The following is a 15,991-nucleotide window of genomic DNA, read 5'->3' as shown; positions in this document are numbered from 1 at the left end:
GAATGTAAGTGCGTGATAAATTACGTGGGGATTAATTTGAAGATACAAGTCATTTCGAAACATACGATAGGATGGACTCGGGTTGGACACCCATTATGACATACTTACACGTTTTTTCATCTCGCAACTATTAAATAAATATAAAAAATATATGTATTGATAAAGTAGGGGAGATGTGGTACCGATGGATCACTGGGACCGAAAATACTTTGAAAATTCTCTATGATAATTACATGATTACACTCCGTGAACTTGTCTACAGTTGCATGCTGGCAAAATCTTTCCTCACATACAAAAAAATTCGACGTGCGCGAGCTATGGGGTCTCTCACAGATGTTTTTTGTTTTGGAGGGTGTAAACTAAATTTAAATCGACATAAACATTTTTATTTGTAACCTTCAACACGAACAAACCAGCAGTCATTTTTTGTGAAGTGTATAGGGCTTGTATCAGACTATATAATGGCACCTATGATTTTTTTCAGTATCTTCTTGGGTGGAATTTTTTCGATTCATGTATAAAATTCGTAGGGTGGGGACCGATGATACAATAGCCAAATCAAGCACAATAATCAAGCATACTAATCATGAAACAAGTGAAACATCTTTATGTAATAATTGCATATGATGTTTTATCGCTATAACGAGGTATTTGGAAGTCACACTGTCGATTTTCGGGCAATATTTATGTACCCTCAAATTTATAAGTTCGAGCCTAAATCGAAACGTGATTTTATGACAACATTTGAGTTAATATTCATTCTATTTTATTACGGTTGCGACCAAACATTCTTCTTTGGCTTGCTGTAGCTTAGATTATAATACTGAGCAAGAAAAGTTGTCACGTTTGAGTTTTTTAGGGTATATGTGTCATAGGTCCCTGGGTCGTGTGCCATTGGACCCACCGGGTGGGGACCGATGATACGTTCGAGCATCAAATTTTGAACGTCCATAAATATTTTTTGAGAAGACGGATATTCATGTATATGTGCGCGATAGGTAGAGCTTGTATCAAAGTGCTGAGCCAGCAAAAGATCTGATGTTTTCGGCTGAACATTTTAGGGCCAGCGATCATTTTCCAATTTTTGATCCATCGGTACCACATCTCCCCTAATAATTGCTACTGTGAGCGTGAAAACTGCGAAATCCCCTGTCGTGATGTTTGTTTGCGCTGCGCATTCATAGACAGCGGCAACAAAATAACGTCGTCCTCTGGATGTAGCGTTATACCCAAAGGCACAGAATAAAACTTCATTTTTAGGGTGGGGTTAACGATGATGTGGCGTCATCGATACAATGTGGGGTAGTTAGCAACGATGGCAACTTTTGGCCAACCATGGTCCCAGCCATCGCCCGGTATAATAGCATACATCTCATTTTTGCGGAATAATCGCATTCGAATGCGCCTTCAAAATGAAGCTCGCCTTCGAGCAAGCACTTGTCATGGTACAGCGAAGCGATTGCTCAATCCTTGTTGTGCAGTCCACAATTTCTTTGTAAAATTTGTACAATTCCGCAGGTATAAATTTCTGCAGAGGCTTGATTAACCAATGTCCAATGCCGCAAGTGTGAAGCGAGGATTCCAGACCTCTGCAATTTATTTCGCAACGTTGATCAATAGCGCTGGATTAGGGGGTTAATGGCCTACTCTGCATCAAATCTCAAACACTTAGGAATAGGTTTTGTTTATTGTCTCTATCCTATCAGCTATCGTGTCTCGTCCACCTGTCGTCAAATTTTATCTGGATGTTCAGCTTTGGAATTAAAAAGACTATCTGTGTGGGGATGGTGAGAATGTGAGGGAAAGCAAACAAAATTTAGCACTGACGACACTTCCCAGATTCGTTGTGACGTAACCAACTACCAAATGAGCCCAGCGTTGTACAATCTTCTGTACTTGTACAGAGACGACCCGTAATATATGCAAGCAACAGTATTATAGAACGAACTCATTATTGACTTTGAAAATTTTTTAAAGGTTGGCCATCCTGCTCTAATATATTTGTTATTTGAATGTATTTCCCGAAATTTTAGTATTGATGGTGTTTCGTAGGGATGGTGTGAACCTCTGAAAGGTTCAGGTTCGTGTCCAGCACACAGAATTTGGAATGCATTATCGAGCCACCTGCAACTAGTACAGATGAATTGAAAGGCATCGAAGAGAAACTTGAGGATAAAGCAGTGAAGGATGCTGCAGTAAGTAGCTGCTATAATTACTAGAGCCACTGGTTTTTAAACAAGTATGCAATTGCTAACATATAATGTCATCTGATCAATTTACCGAATGTCTCTTTGTGTAATTGTTCGTTCACTGGAAAATGCTACTATAACTTCAATTTCCAAGGATATAATTTGAATAGCTGGTTCGTGGTACAGAACTTGAATATAGCTTTCAATACAACATCCATTGTAACAGAATATTTAATACACTCGAAGACTTTTCGTTAACTCTTGAAAAGAGGCACCCGAAAAGTCTTCGAGTTTAATAAATATTCTGTTGCAATGGATGTTGTATTGAAAGATATAATTTGAGATCTATTTTCATTATTTTTTCCATTACTTGTTTTGCCAGGTATCGTATTTGTCGCTGGTTGGTGGACGAGATGTAAAGGCGACAATTCGAGAGGTGCTGAAAAAGATTGCAACAAAACGTCTTCTCGTTCAATATTCCAAGAATGGACAGAAAGGAAAGAAACGCTTTAAAGACCATAAGATCATCTATAGCCTTTTGCTCTGTAAGTATTGAATTTTTAGGGCAAGGGTCCCAGACAGCGGGAATTGTAATTAAGCAGCTCTAACCCTATATTTCTGTCACTGTAGGTACATGCAGAAAGGCCCACGGCAAAGCAACGATGCAAAAGATAGAAACTGCGATTAGTGAAGTCCTGAAGTCCTACAATCGTTTTTTCAAGACGGTACGCAGTTCGCTGTTGGTTAATCATTGTGTTATACCCCAGCTGGTGTTAAGTGCATTAAATTACAATGAATAAAATGTTCATTAGTGCTCAATAGTATTAAATTATTCTGCTGTACACAAGATTTAGGTCATTGTATTGTTTTTGAAGTTAGTCGTACATATATACTGTTCTACGAAGTCCTAGTCCGTAACAATGAACTTCTTGCAGAAATCAAGATCACCTAATGGAAGCATGGCTGATGAAGAATTAGTGGTGAATGAGGTATGCATTGCCTGGTTTTAATATGAAATCACGATGAATTTTACAATGTTGGTCCTTTTTGCACTTTAACACCTGATGGAGTGGCATTTCGAAAGCTTGTGTAATAAATATAAATATTACTTTGCAAATGGACGTTAAATAATGTCTAAAAGCAACCAAGATCTGAATGTTGGTCCTGTCACACCATTTCCTTGCATATTCTTGCTATGGGATTCTATTTTTTCTGCTTTGCTTTTGAAACACAGCTCCTTTATCTCAATTTGATATGACATAGTACAAGCTGGTCACCTATTTCCAGTGTTGGGATCAAGTCACTACCTTCGAGTCACGAGTCATTGCACATTTTGACTCTAGTCAAGTCAAGTCAATCGATTTTCAAAGGTGACTCGAATCGAGTAAAGTCAAGTCAAGTCACGAGTCAAGTCACATTTCAAGTCAAGTTGCCTTTTCGAAGTATGAGGCATGATTACGTCATTGCAATTTGCTAGCTGTCTGAAATACAGATTGAGTGGTCGTTGATTCCGAACCGATGAACAAATATAGAGTTAAATACGCACGCAAGAAGACGCTGCGTCGCTCACATATACGTAGAACTATTAAACTATGTACGTAATTGCATAGCCTCAGTTTATAGTTACCAGCCAAAATAGAGAATAGAGAAACGAATTGATAAGATGCAATACATTACCCATTTACAAATAGATATGTTATAATTCGAGCATGCGTTGATGACAATATAAACTATATTCGAATTCATTCAAATGAAACAAGATGTTTGGTAAAGGTATAAGAACAGAGAACGGAAATAGACATTTTGCTATTTTATTGCTTCACTACTAGAGTGAACGACAACGTAAGCTGTAAGCTTCGATCACTTCGTTTGCGGTCAATTTATTTATGAGAGAACAATCGCGGCTCAGTGAAACGTTCGATCATTGAATGATTGATCGCTTTCAAGGGTTACACCAGCGTTTCGCGAACAATCCGAACATATGCAAGATACAATGATTTTTATCGACACCGATTACTTGATGACTTGTGGATTGACTCGTGACTCGGAGCAAAATTCACGAGTCAATCCACACTTCTGATATGTCGAGTCAAGTCAAGTCATTTTAGCAAAGTGACTCGAGTCAAGTCATGTTATACAAAAAAAAGTGACTCGAGTCATCCCAACACTGCCTATTTCTGAATTACCAATGATCACTTTTTCATTTCAGGAATGAATATGATAAGATTTGATGAGCTTGTTCTCATGTTAAGAAGAATGAAGTGGGCGATCGAGCTTGAAAGTCGCGTTTGTAGTCTCAGAGAAGACGACAGTTTCTTCATTTTACATGTACAGTAACGTGCGATTGGCACAGGGTAAAGCGTTTCTTCAAGTTTCTGCTTGGTAAAAAATGTAAATAAGTGATTTTGCTAACATTTTTCATGTATCAGTAACGTGCGATTGGCTTAGGGTAAAGTGTTTCCCCAACCAATACTGGAATTTCTTCACTATATTGTCATGTTTATCAACACGTCCTACACTGTTGAATAAAAACGACCATGATCTACTACTACAACCGATATTACTCCTGATCAGGTGCACCTTTCATGTTTTTTATTCCTGAGGTTTGTTGCTCAAAACTGAACCTTGATTCGATCGTCTGAGGTTGTCAAAGTAGTACGTTGGGATTCCTAGCAATCTGATTGCTATATTTAATATTTTTTGATATCGCAATGAGGGGGCGCAGGAATTTTTACGATCACAAAGCGGGGTGTCGAAAAAAGAAGCAGCCATATACAAGACATGGTTTAGTTAAGTCAAGTAGAAATGAAAAAAGAAGGTAGTAAAATTACTATAGTGGATAGTTTTCGGTACTTGAGATTCGGCCTAGCTGTTGCCATTAATAAGAGGTGGCTGCTCTCGAAAATATATTCAGTTACATATTCATGTGTTAAGGATAAAATTTAGACCAGTTATTCAGAGAACAATACAAATATGTCCCAAAAATAATTCTAATTTACAATATCCTCAATGTAAAATGTAAGTAAAAGAAATGATGAAGCATGGCTACTTGAGTAATTAGTGCAAGTAGCCAAAAAAACGGTTCTATAAAAAGTAGAAGTTCTTCGCTACTGACCACCTCTGATAAATGTGCATGTGTGGTATATTTCAGTAATTGCAACCCTAGTGTTATGCTTTGATACAGTAGTCCTGTGATTTTTATCTAATACCCATGAGCTGGTATTCTGTAATATTTCAATTTTACCTCCGAGTTCGGCACCTTAAGTATAATAGACTGCAATGTTGTTGTTTAAACTCACACAATGCTTGCCTTTTACTCTTTGTACCATTATTTACTATGCGTGGAATGGGCCATGTTTCTTGTGTGATTATTCGTGAACGTTTGGTAATAAACTCATTTTCCTGAAATTTTCCACTGCAATTTTGTGACTCAGCATTCGCACAGCCAGAACGTAGAAATTGGTGGAAAGGTGACGTATCAGGAACGTATTTCGGGACCAACATGGGGATAGCTGTACGTCTCTGTAACGTATCACCGTAACGTCTACGTGACGTTCCTAAGTGTCCACAGAATTACGTCGAGAGGACGATACAGCGTCACGTTACGGTCCCCAATTTCCACCAAATATATACGTCGACGATACGTATTTTTGTTTGCGGGGTATGGCCTACTCTGCATCAAATCTCAAACACTTAGGAATAGGTTTTGTTTATTGTCTCTATCCTATCAGCTATCGTGTCTCGTCCACCTGTCGTCAAATTTTATCTGGATGTTCAGCTTTGGAATTAAAAAGACTATCTGTGTGGGGATGGTGAGAATGTGAGGGAAAGCAAACAAAATTTAGCACTGACGACACTTCCCAGATTCGTTGTGACGTAACCAACTACCAAATGAGCCCAGCGTTGTACAATCTTCTGTACTTGTACAGAGACGACCCGTAATATATGCAAGCAACAGTATTATAGAACGAACTCATTATTGACTTTGAAAATTTTTTAAAGGTTGGCCATCCTGCTCTAATATATTTGTTATTTGAATGTATTTCCCGAAATTTTAGTATTGATGGTGTTTCGTAGGGATGGTGTGAACCTCTGAAAGGTTCAGGTTCGTGTGAACGCGAACCTTTTTGAAAGGTTCTGTGTGAACGCGAACGTGAACCTCATGACGTCACGTGACGTTATATTGCTCATTCCAACCCTATCTTTCAATGAAATGAAAGCCTAAATTAATGTACACGATACCTAGCGACAACTCGGGCCACATAATGCCACACTGCTGAAGTACATATTGGCGTTTCAAGCGTCGCTGGATGTATCAACCGCGGTAATCAAAGGATATAATAATCCCATAAAATCAATACATTCCGTCGCTTTGCCAAAAATTTCGACGATGACTTACCGGACGATGAATTCGGAGTCTGAGTATTGCTGCATTGATATTCAGCAGAGTGTAAAACTGGTTTTTATACTGGCTACCGATACCACAAACAACAAGTTATACAGCAGTAGCCAACACCTTAATCGCACGGATTTGGTTTTAATGATACAGTAAAGATATGAAGTCAAGATTGACCCCGTACGCTTGCTAGATTTTTTACATCAAAAAACGATATCAATGTCATTGATTAATTGAATAAGCATCATTTGCTGACTACGTATTTCGCTCGAGATGTTGTGTGATTGCGGGTCAAGCTCACAGCAGAGAGTCACTAAATATTTACAAGCGGAAAGGTTGATATTTCGAGAATTTTTTTGTAACAAAGCAAGTAAAAGCTCTAAAATTGTCAAGGAGCATGCTCGTTTTGTGTTGATTTTTTATGTTGCCAGCGCCATGCATAGAGTGGCCTGCAGGTTAAATGCAATAAATTTGAACCAACGATCTTATAATGAAGTGAAAATTGCAATTTACCAAAAAGGTTCACAGTGCAGAACCTACCAAGGTTCTGTTGTGAACGCGAACCTCTAAATTTCAGAGGTTCACACACAGAACGCGAACGTGAACCTCACGTTCACACCATCCCTAGACTGTTTCGGCATCTGTTGTCATTATGCACAAGGCAGATAATCCTATTATTATTCCTGGGCTGTGACGAATAGTAGGCCTACGGCTTACTTTAATTATACCTTTCACCTTAATCAGTTTTTGACTCTAATAATAGCAACAATGCTTATTTTCAAACCGTGGCATTTGCCGTGTAATTCAGCGATTTTACCTGCATGTGTTGTTTGCACAATTCCCATACACTTCTCCGCATGAGGTGTAGATCCGTCGGTTTAGAGAATATGTAGGCCACAAACTTCCAGAAGGCTTCGGGCAATCACGATTTGTGTGACATGCCATTCTGCAATTGCAAATGCGATATGAAACTGTATGTCGAATAGCGTGATTGTTACATCACCGAAGCCATACTGCATGTAAGAGTGAACTTGAAAGTACGACAAACACGATAGACACAGCTTATTCGAGTGACATCAGTGAATAATTGAACTGGTGTTCATTCGAGTGACAAATAACTCGATTTTACCTGGGTTTCTGTCAGGGGTTCGCTGGGGGCCAAGGCATGCACCCGTCTCATACAACACAAGTCACATTCATTTGCAGTAGATATTCATTAATAATCCTTAATTTTGAGTGAAAATCCTAGGGTTACCATATTTTGGAATCGGGTAAGGAAGACACTTTTGCCATATCAGTAAAGTTAGTTGATCAAGACTGAAAACAGCTGAAAAATTTGTTGAGTCGACTAAAGAGAACGCCATCAAATTTCACTCGACTCTCGATTTACCGACTTTTTATTTGTATTTAGTATTTTTGACTAAAAAACGGCTCGTCACTTTCAATCGACTCCTGAATGACCCGTTCGAACGTCCGTAATACCTATTTCCCGTCATTCATGCCAATTTTCCGTTGAACCTGTTCGTGTCCATCATCATAGCTGTAAAAGCTGTAAACGATGACGAATTGCCAAAAAGGAAGAAATTTAGGCGTCCTCGGAGGACATTTCAAAAACCTGAAAAAGGACAAATCCTAAAGCAGTGGTTCTCAACCTGGGGGCCCGCCCCCCTTTGGGGGGGCGTGAGACCATCTGAAGGGGGGTGCTAATAAGCGATCAACTGAAAAAAATTTCGCCATCTGCGCGATTTACCTCGAATTCACTCGTAGGTAGGGCTGGGCAAAATCGAGTACCTGAGTGATTCGATTCTGAATCACGTAATATGCTTCGAGTCGAGTCGAGTAATCGAGTATCACTCATTATGACGTCATAACAGAATGCACTATGCTAAAGTTCAAATATGTACCTTTTATGCGACCACAAAGAATATAATACCCGTTATCCATCACATTAAAGATACGTTGGTATTTTTTCGACCATACCGATTTCATTGCACTTGGTTACAATGTTGTGCGATGATCATGACTTCGGAAGTATATATATATCGACTTTTCAATTAGATAAAATAAAAAAAAAGGGCAAAAGAAAACAGGAGACAAAAAGAACACAAGATAATCAGTTTTGGGCTCGTGTTAAGCGTCTCCAACGTGGGCGGTCGTGGGCGTCTTCAAGCGAAAGCCCGCATTGCGCTAGATCAGTCTCCATTGTCGAGCGCCATGTTCTCCGATTCCAGCCACCTCTGCGCCATGGCTCCGTGGGAATGTGATTAATGATGGCGGCGGCTGGTTGCTCGTCTTGGTGCCGCACTAGATGGCCGATTAGACGGAAGCGTCGTTCAGCTGCCAGTAGACGGCATGGGACCGTTCCTGTGAGTTCTCGCAATGCGTTCGTGGATATATGCTCCGGATGGCGAATGCCGAGTGCATAGCGGAGGAGTGCGTCATAGTTAGCGTTGAGCGTCTTAGCCAGCTTCTCTGTCAGCGTGAGTGCCTCTATTCCGTAGAGAAGAACCTGCTCGACAGTGGCACGGAAGATGCGGGTCTTGAGCTGGGTTGAGGCACTTGAATGGAAGAGGCTATGTAGCCGTCTTGCCGCGCCCGAGGCCTTTGCTCGCCTCGCCTTGAGCGCTTTTCCAGAGTCAGCGACGTCAATACCGAGGTATACAAAACTCGTTACATACTTGAGATCGATATCTCCGAGTCAAATTGGTGTCGCGTTCTCCGGTAGAGCTGGTATGGCCAGAACCTCAGTCTTCTTAGCGTTGATCTGGAGGCCAACAAGAGCGGCGGCGGCCTCTAGCTGGTTAATGAGGCGCTGTGCCGATGCGGTGTTCGGGGCAAGCAGGGCTAGGTCGTCTGCGTAGGCAAGAATACCTACGTGGATTGCCTCGCGAGTCGTACGCGTGCGCGTTCCTTGCCGTGGCCGCCATTCAAAGAAGTTCGTAGTATCCGGGAAGGCCGTTCGTAGCACGAAGTCAAGGATGACCACGAACAAGAATGGTGCCAGGGTGTCACCTTGAAGCACACCAGCCGAAGTGTTGAAATCTCCGCTTGGGCCGTCATCTGTTCGGACTCGCGCTCGTGTGTCAGTGTAGAGGGCCATAATGGCGTACGTTATCACCTCAGGAATTCCATAGAATCTGAGGATCTCCGCCATGGCTGGGCGCGAGACCGAGTCGAAGGCTTTCGCGAAATCAACGAAGACGGCCACAACATTCTTTTTGTGTGAGCGGCAGGTGTCAATGATTGTGCGCAGTGCCAGGTGCGCAGTGCCGCTGTTGTACCGCGAGATGGTCGAAATCCATTCTGAGCATTCAGGAGCTTGGTAGAGAGTTGCTCACGTATGCGGAGGAGCAGTACTCGGTCGAACAGCTTGGCAGCGGTCTGCATCAGGGAGATGCCTCTGTAGTTCGCTGGGTCACTCGCAGCGCCTTTCTTGCAGATAGGGACGATTTCGCTCTCGAGCCACTCGGGGGGCACCGGGCCACCTTCGAGGACGCCATTCATGACGTCGAGGAGCACAGGTGCAACGCCCGAGGTGTAAGCAGCCGTTGGGATGCCGTCCGTGCCGGTGGCCTTGAATTGTGGTACTCCACGCATGGCCGATCAAGATAGCGTAATGGTTAAGCGTCCGGCTTCTTGATCGGTAGGTCGTGGGTTCGATTCCCGGCCGGGTCAGACCAAAGACCTGATTAGTAACACTGGTATCCATGGCTTCCCTGCTTGGCGCTCGTGCATTACTGGGATAGCATGGAGGGGTGGTGCATGACTTAGAAAGTCGTAAAGGCTATATCTGCACTTCCTTGTCCAGCGGCGTATGCACATCATGCACTCATGGTATGCATATGCGCTGATCGTGTGTATGTATATCATGAGTCGGTGTATATGCCGCAAAAACATCAAGGACAAAAATAAACTACGTCCTTTCCTTTCCTTCCTTTGAGCTCACCTAGCGTGATCAGGGTTGTATTGATCGCTAGAGGATTTGCTGCTAGTGAAGGCGGTGCAACGAGCACATCGATGTCCGGTGCAGGTGTAGATAACAGGGTCTCGAAGTGTGCTGCGAGGTCTTCCGTACGAGCCTTCACGCGGGTCCTCTTGAAGCCAACTAATTCATCGATGGCTTTCCAGGCTGCTCTTGATCGGCCTGCTTCCAACTCATTTTCCACGGAAAGGGCAATAGCTTCGACTCGTTCCTTGCGAGCTGCGGAAGTGTGTTGGTTCCAGTAACGTTCGTAGCTTTGTACTACATGTTTCGTATGCTACGACACGGCCAATCGAGGTTTCAATGCTTTCACAGTGGAAAATAGTATCGAAACAATAATTCTCATGATAAATTAACTTTCAGTGACGAAGAGCGTATAATTTCAGTACTCGAAAAAATCGTCATTTACTACTCGACTAGAATCATTAAAATTAATACTCGATTCAGATTCGAGTACTCGAATCATTGTGCCCAGCCCTACTCGTAGGCCTATTTCTCTCTGTATAGACCAAATTTCGTATTTTTTAATTCTCTCATCAACGGTCATAAGCTTCCATGCCATCAAACATCTGTTGTGGTTGCCAGCATCCCGGTTGGATTTTGTGATATGACGATAAGGAGCGCGCCAAATTTATCACGATCATAAAGGGACGTGTGTAAAAAGGAACCACTGTCCTACTCCTATAGGATGACGGATGGAATCCCATATATTACTGGTTTTGTTCTTCTAACAGTGTTGTTGAAGCACAGTTCCTCTTGTGCACTAGTATTCTAAAATGTGACGTATTAGTTGTGTAATACGGGCGATTTTGATTTCATGACTAGGCGGAAATTTTGAATAAGCAAAGGCTTTCATATGGACGCCCGATTTGTGAAGGTTGAGACCCAATCACTGGGTAAGAAGTTCGAATAGAGTCTAACTTGAGGTTGAGATTATTGATTGGATTAGGGTTCGACTTGATTGATTACTGTTCGGTTTGTTAGAATATGCGTTAGGGTTAGGACAGTGGTTCTCAACCGGTGTGCCGATTGCTGTGCCCCGGGGCACCGCGATAAAATGTGGTAAACAATGTCGACGCGTACAAAAAATATTGAATCCAAATTGCCGAGTGTGGCATAATCCATGGTTTTATTATTTTACCAGCACAAGACACACAATGTATAATGAGATGTAATGGCAGATATGTGATTGTCGAAACGACTCTGAATCTGGCATACCCCTTAGCCTAGAATGCCAGGGTTCGATCTTTACTTTTGTTTTAGGCTTCCTCAAGCTATTCGTTTTTTTGGCTCGGATTTGTCCTTGACCGGGTATTTCTCTGGGATTTTCATTTTAAAGGCGCTGTGAGCCCAGTGACGTATGGTAGCATATTCTCAGATAAACCATCGATGCTACGGAACTTGCTGTTGTCAGGTATCAAGCCCGCTCCTCAGTAGTGGTGGCACGAAAACTCTCCCATAAATTGTAGCACTTGGGAAGGTGATGAGATAACTGATCAAAAGGTAATCACTCGGCCAATTTGGCCGTGATGTTGAGGCTTGGGCGGAGGTGTTTACCTTTCTTTTCTAGTCAGCCCAATCAGAACCGGGGGCTGAACAGGGAAGCTACGTAGGGTGATGAACTTCTTCAGTTTCATTTCTTTTAATATCTTTGACATCTGTTGTCATTATATACCAGACCGGTATTGCTTATTGTGATTCCTGAGATGCTATCTATACGGCCCGATTTCACTACAAGAAACCACTTAAGCAGGTCGGGTGGCGAGGAGGAGCCTACCTAAACCTGCAACACTTACGAAATGATTCCAGAGTCGAAGCCATGTATGTAGGGGTAGGCTAATAGCAGCGGTGCAACGCAGGGTACCACTCCACTACGCTACTCGCCACTCATAGTACTAGAAGTGCTATAATGTGCCGCGACCTATTTCCCCTCTGAGAGGGTGCCGCGAGGTCGAAAAGGTTGAGAACCATTTGGTTACGGCTTACAGTCCATTGATTTAAATAATTCGTGCCACGGTTCCGCTCGAAACAACTTTATTTTTGTCATTCAAAATGCCCTGTCACTCAAACGAATAAAATGACGCTTTCAAATGTGCCATGCAAAAAATCTGAATTGCAGCACTCAAATGACACCGTCTTCGCAACATTGTGTAACTATGCTATACCATAAAGTAAGTAACGACGAACACTAACCTTGAGTACAGCGGAGAATCTTCATAGAATATAATAGAATCGGCGTCTACTAGATACAAATTCCAGGTTTTAGTTGATAAATGAAAATTTGTGCCGGAAATATCTTCCATGAGCATGTTATATTTCTCGAATTGAGAAAAGAAGCAGGTAACCTGTGGAAGTATGACGAATTAGTTTATTCCATGCACCCACTCGGCCAGTACAGGCGTGACTAGGAGGAAGATTTAGGGAAGGGAGCGAGGCATTTAAGCACTGTTCTGACGTCACCAATATCTAATGACACGTAGTAGAAACGAAGGACCTCACAATTTGCAAATCAAAAATTTCCGAAGGCCTGCGACCTGTACAGAGCTATGAAGGCCTATGCATGTCCACATTTCCTAATATATTCAATCATACACTATGACTATACGAACTAAAGATATAGGCTATACACATAGATATACTCACCTTCTCCAAAAATCTGATGGCTTCTTTTGCAGAATTTTTGGAATTTTGAAGTTCTGAAACAACGTCTTGCGCCATAGCGCATCTGACGTCATAACCACGTCCACTGCACACTTCCTGGGACTCAGTGAAACGAGTAACAGCGTATGTGATCTGTGCGGGTTCGATACAGAAGCCGTACAATGTCGGCGCTCCCGTAAAATTCAGGCCGTTCAATGTTTTCAGATTTCGAATTTCACGTATTGCAGAATGATATCTAAATGTTGGCATCCCGGTCACAAAGAGCGAGGGTCAAAGTATCGAATGCCAAATAGTGATTTGAAAATGGAGATTGTGAAAACAGATAGACTGTCAAAACACTGATGCATTCACGGCGAGGCTTAAAAGCGAGGTTTAAAACAGCACTTGTCACAATAACAACGCATTTATAAATAAGGCTATTCGAAATAGCGAGATATCACCAGAGGTGGTCAAAGTAGTCAAGAAATCTACTCAAGTAGAAGTAGAAGTAGCGACGAAAAAATCTACTCAAGTACGAGTAGAAGTACTTCTTCCATAAGCAACCTAAAACTACTTGAAGTAGAAGTAGAATTGACTGACTTTAAAAGTACTCAAGTAAGTAAGTAGTTATGAAAACGATTCTAATTCGTCCACATGGATTGTAAAAAGGTGCAAATTGAGCTATGCGATAGGTGACGAGCTTGATTCATATTGATGCATACCTGTAGGTATCCAATTTTCGATAGCATAAGTGTTCGTCCACATCATGGGATAAAAATAATAGTATTGATATGGAAATGCGATGCTAATCCTCTGTTTTCTCGAACAGCACGTTTTAGAAAATAGCATGGTATGGCGCCATTCCCCCTATATTATAAGGCCCGCGGTTTAGTCGAAGAGCAATACGGAGAAGTTGTATAAGATACGGTGTAAACACTTTGCGCGATTAGTAAACGCTAATAAAAAATATGGTGGATAGTAAAATGCCATATTGTGTTGCTTTATTTCCAGAAATTAAAGGCATTACTACACTTGCTTTTATACTTCAATGTGTATGTTATCCAGACAAAAGAACTGATAATAATTATAACTCAAAGTATATGATACTGGGAATTGAAAGTGAATTATAAATACTACTTCTAAAAGCAGAACATGTATTTCATGTTTTTAGTCCTGAAAATTTCAAAGGTGGTATGCTAAAACAGCGCTAAAACTAAAAAAATATTCAGAGTCCACTTTTCCAGATTTGGACACGCCATGGACATGCTAGATTATGATATGACAAGTAAATGCTAGATTGCGAAGCATCAGTGTCAAACGTTATGATGCGCCATATAGACTGTGATGAATTATTTGATATGGACGAAGGGCGACAATGTGGTGTGAACGGAACCGCGCCAACCCTCTACCCAAATGATATTCACCGATACTTACGTGAAATCATACTGGTCACTCCGCATCCAGCACTGCGCGCGAAGCGCGACAAAAATTCTGGGCTTTACTAAACTTTTATGAAAATTAAATGTTTCTACTCCGTGAAAACATCCCCGAAATTCCTCAGGCTATATTCCTGATTGCAAGATTGAACTACTTCTACTTGACAAACTGAAAATAGCGAAAAGTAAGTAAGTAGATCACAAAATAGTACGAAGTAGAATTAGAAGTAGCGAAAATCAGATCTACTTGAACGAGTACCAGAAGTAGAGGAAAACTACTTGAGTACTTCGAAAAAGTAGAAGTACTTCGTTACTGACCACCTCTGGATATCACACATACATCTCCATGCCAGAAACGCTGAAGCTTACCGATATCTTTGATTTGATAAAGAAGCATTCGTCAATGTAGCCACTTTGATCACTATCTTCACGCTTCTGTTTTGAAATTCCGAAAAATAAACTCCTCTATTCCCGAATTTGTTCTCTAGGCTAAAATACAACGCTTCTTCTAGTTTTCTTTTCTAATGTGTGCGTCGTAATTTTCTCATTACACACCGAAATTTTTGTTCAGGATTCAATTTAGCCTCTTCGAGCAGGGCTTTCAGTTCCTCGCAATTCAACCTCTCACTCACTCCTGCAGTCGAATCTTGACTTGACGGCGCTGAAGAGGAGGCTTTTTCGTTCGTAGTAGTAGAAATGCTTCTGGATTCAGTACTTCTTGACAAGTATTGGTTTAAAGGCTTTTTATCGAGTTCCGAAAGTACTTGAGTGTCGCTTGTGGATGATTCGAAGCTAAGAATCATGCCCATACAGATTAACGTCGGAACCACTGTAATTCCTTTTCGTAACAAAACCTGGATCACGATCCTCTTCACCATTGAATATATAGACGGTTAACATTGAATCGGTATATCTTTCCAACATGAGTGATAACCACTAGAAATAGGAACACACTTGAAGTGTCACGCATTTGTAAAATTGGGGCTAGGAAAATATATAGCTATTTTAAGCTGTGAAATTTACGTATTTGAATTTATGTACAAGCTATACATATCGCCTACTTGCCTCGGCTACACTGTTGGATTTGTTACTCCTCACATCTCTTTTACAGTTTAATCGACTAACCAACACTTGATGTTACTAGCTCAAACTACAATTGCTTCTAACCAAATCCCAGTAATCCTTTTTTTCATATGCTTTGTTCTACGAATTGAATCTTGTATGGTGCTAAGTGATGATGACGAGGCTCATTATACGTGTTTGACAAACCAATCTCCTGATAATCTTCGAAAATTTTCGTTCCTCAAAGCCAAACGACAATTATAGCGATCGACGCAATTGAACAATT

At 41.3% G+C, this 15,991-nt stretch overlaps 2 protein-coding genes across 2 annotated transcripts; one reads left to right on the top strand and one right to left on the bottom strand.

Annotated features, from left to right (window-relative positions):
• Positions 1-1,344: 1,344 nt before the first annotated feature.
• Positions 1,345-15,682, bottom strand: LOC145437374 (uncharacterized). The gene is made up of 6 exons (XM_080314592.1): positions 15,199-15,682; positions 15,013-15,132; positions 13,211-13,463; positions 12,761-12,912; positions 7,403-7,531; positions 1,345-1,589 (listed from the first exon to the last, which is right to left on the bottom strand). Exons 1-6 carry the CDS (start codon positions 15,519-15,521, stop codon positions 1,373-1,375), a joined length of 1,194 nt encoding a protein of 397 aa, XP_080170718.1. The 5' UTR covers positions 15,522-15,682; the 3' UTR covers positions 1,345-1,372.
• Positions 1,785-5,597, top strand: LOC145437959 (uncharacterized). The gene is made up of 6 exons (XM_080315329.1): positions 1,785-1,795; positions 2,075-2,195; positions 2,572-2,734; positions 2,820-2,914; positions 3,125-3,178; positions 4,399-5,597. The coding sequence occupies exons 1-6, from the start codon at positions 1,785-1,787 to the stop codon at positions 4,402-4,404; spliced, it is 450 nt and encodes a 149-aa protein (XP_080171455.1). The 3' UTR covers positions 4,405-5,597.
• Positions 15,683-15,991: the final 309 nt, after the last annotated feature.

Source organism: Botryllus schlosseri, chromosome 4, assembly GCF_051294905.1.
Source record: "Botryllus schlosseri isolate E-star chromosome 4, Bs_hap1, whole genome shotgun sequence".
NCBI classification, from domain to species: Eukaryota; Metazoa; Chordata; class Ascidiacea; order Stolidobranchia; family Styelidae; genus Botryllus; species Botryllus schlosseri.
The sequence above is the reverse complement of the archived record's forward strand: the minus strand, read 5'-3'. Positions and strand labels throughout refer to the sequence as shown.

Excerpts from the sequence above, each read along its gene's own strand:
- LOC145437959 (XM_080315329.1), top strand. Across the intron at positions 2,196-2,571 it reads AAGCAGTGAAGGATGCTGCA|GTATCGTATTTGTCGCTGGT; the intron begins GTAAGTAGCTGC and ends TTGTTTTGCCAG. Across the intron at positions 2,735-2,819 it reads CATCTATAGCCTTTTGCTCT|GTACATGCAGAAAGGCCCAC; the intron begins GTAAGTATTGAA and ends CTGTCACTGTAG.
- LOC145437374 (XM_080314592.1), bottom strand. The coding sequence starts at position 15,521 with ATGGTGAAGAGGATCGTGATCCAGGTTTTGTTACGAAAAGGAATTACA. Across the intron at positions 15,133-15,198 it reads AATCCTGAACAAAAATTTCG|CCTAGAGAACAAATTCGGGA; the intron begins GTGTGTAATGAG and ends GTTGTATTTTAG. Across the intron at positions 12,913-13,210 it reads CCATCAGATTTTTGGAGAAG|GTTACCTGCTTCTTTTCTCA; the intron begins GTGAGTATATCT and ends ATACTTCCACAG.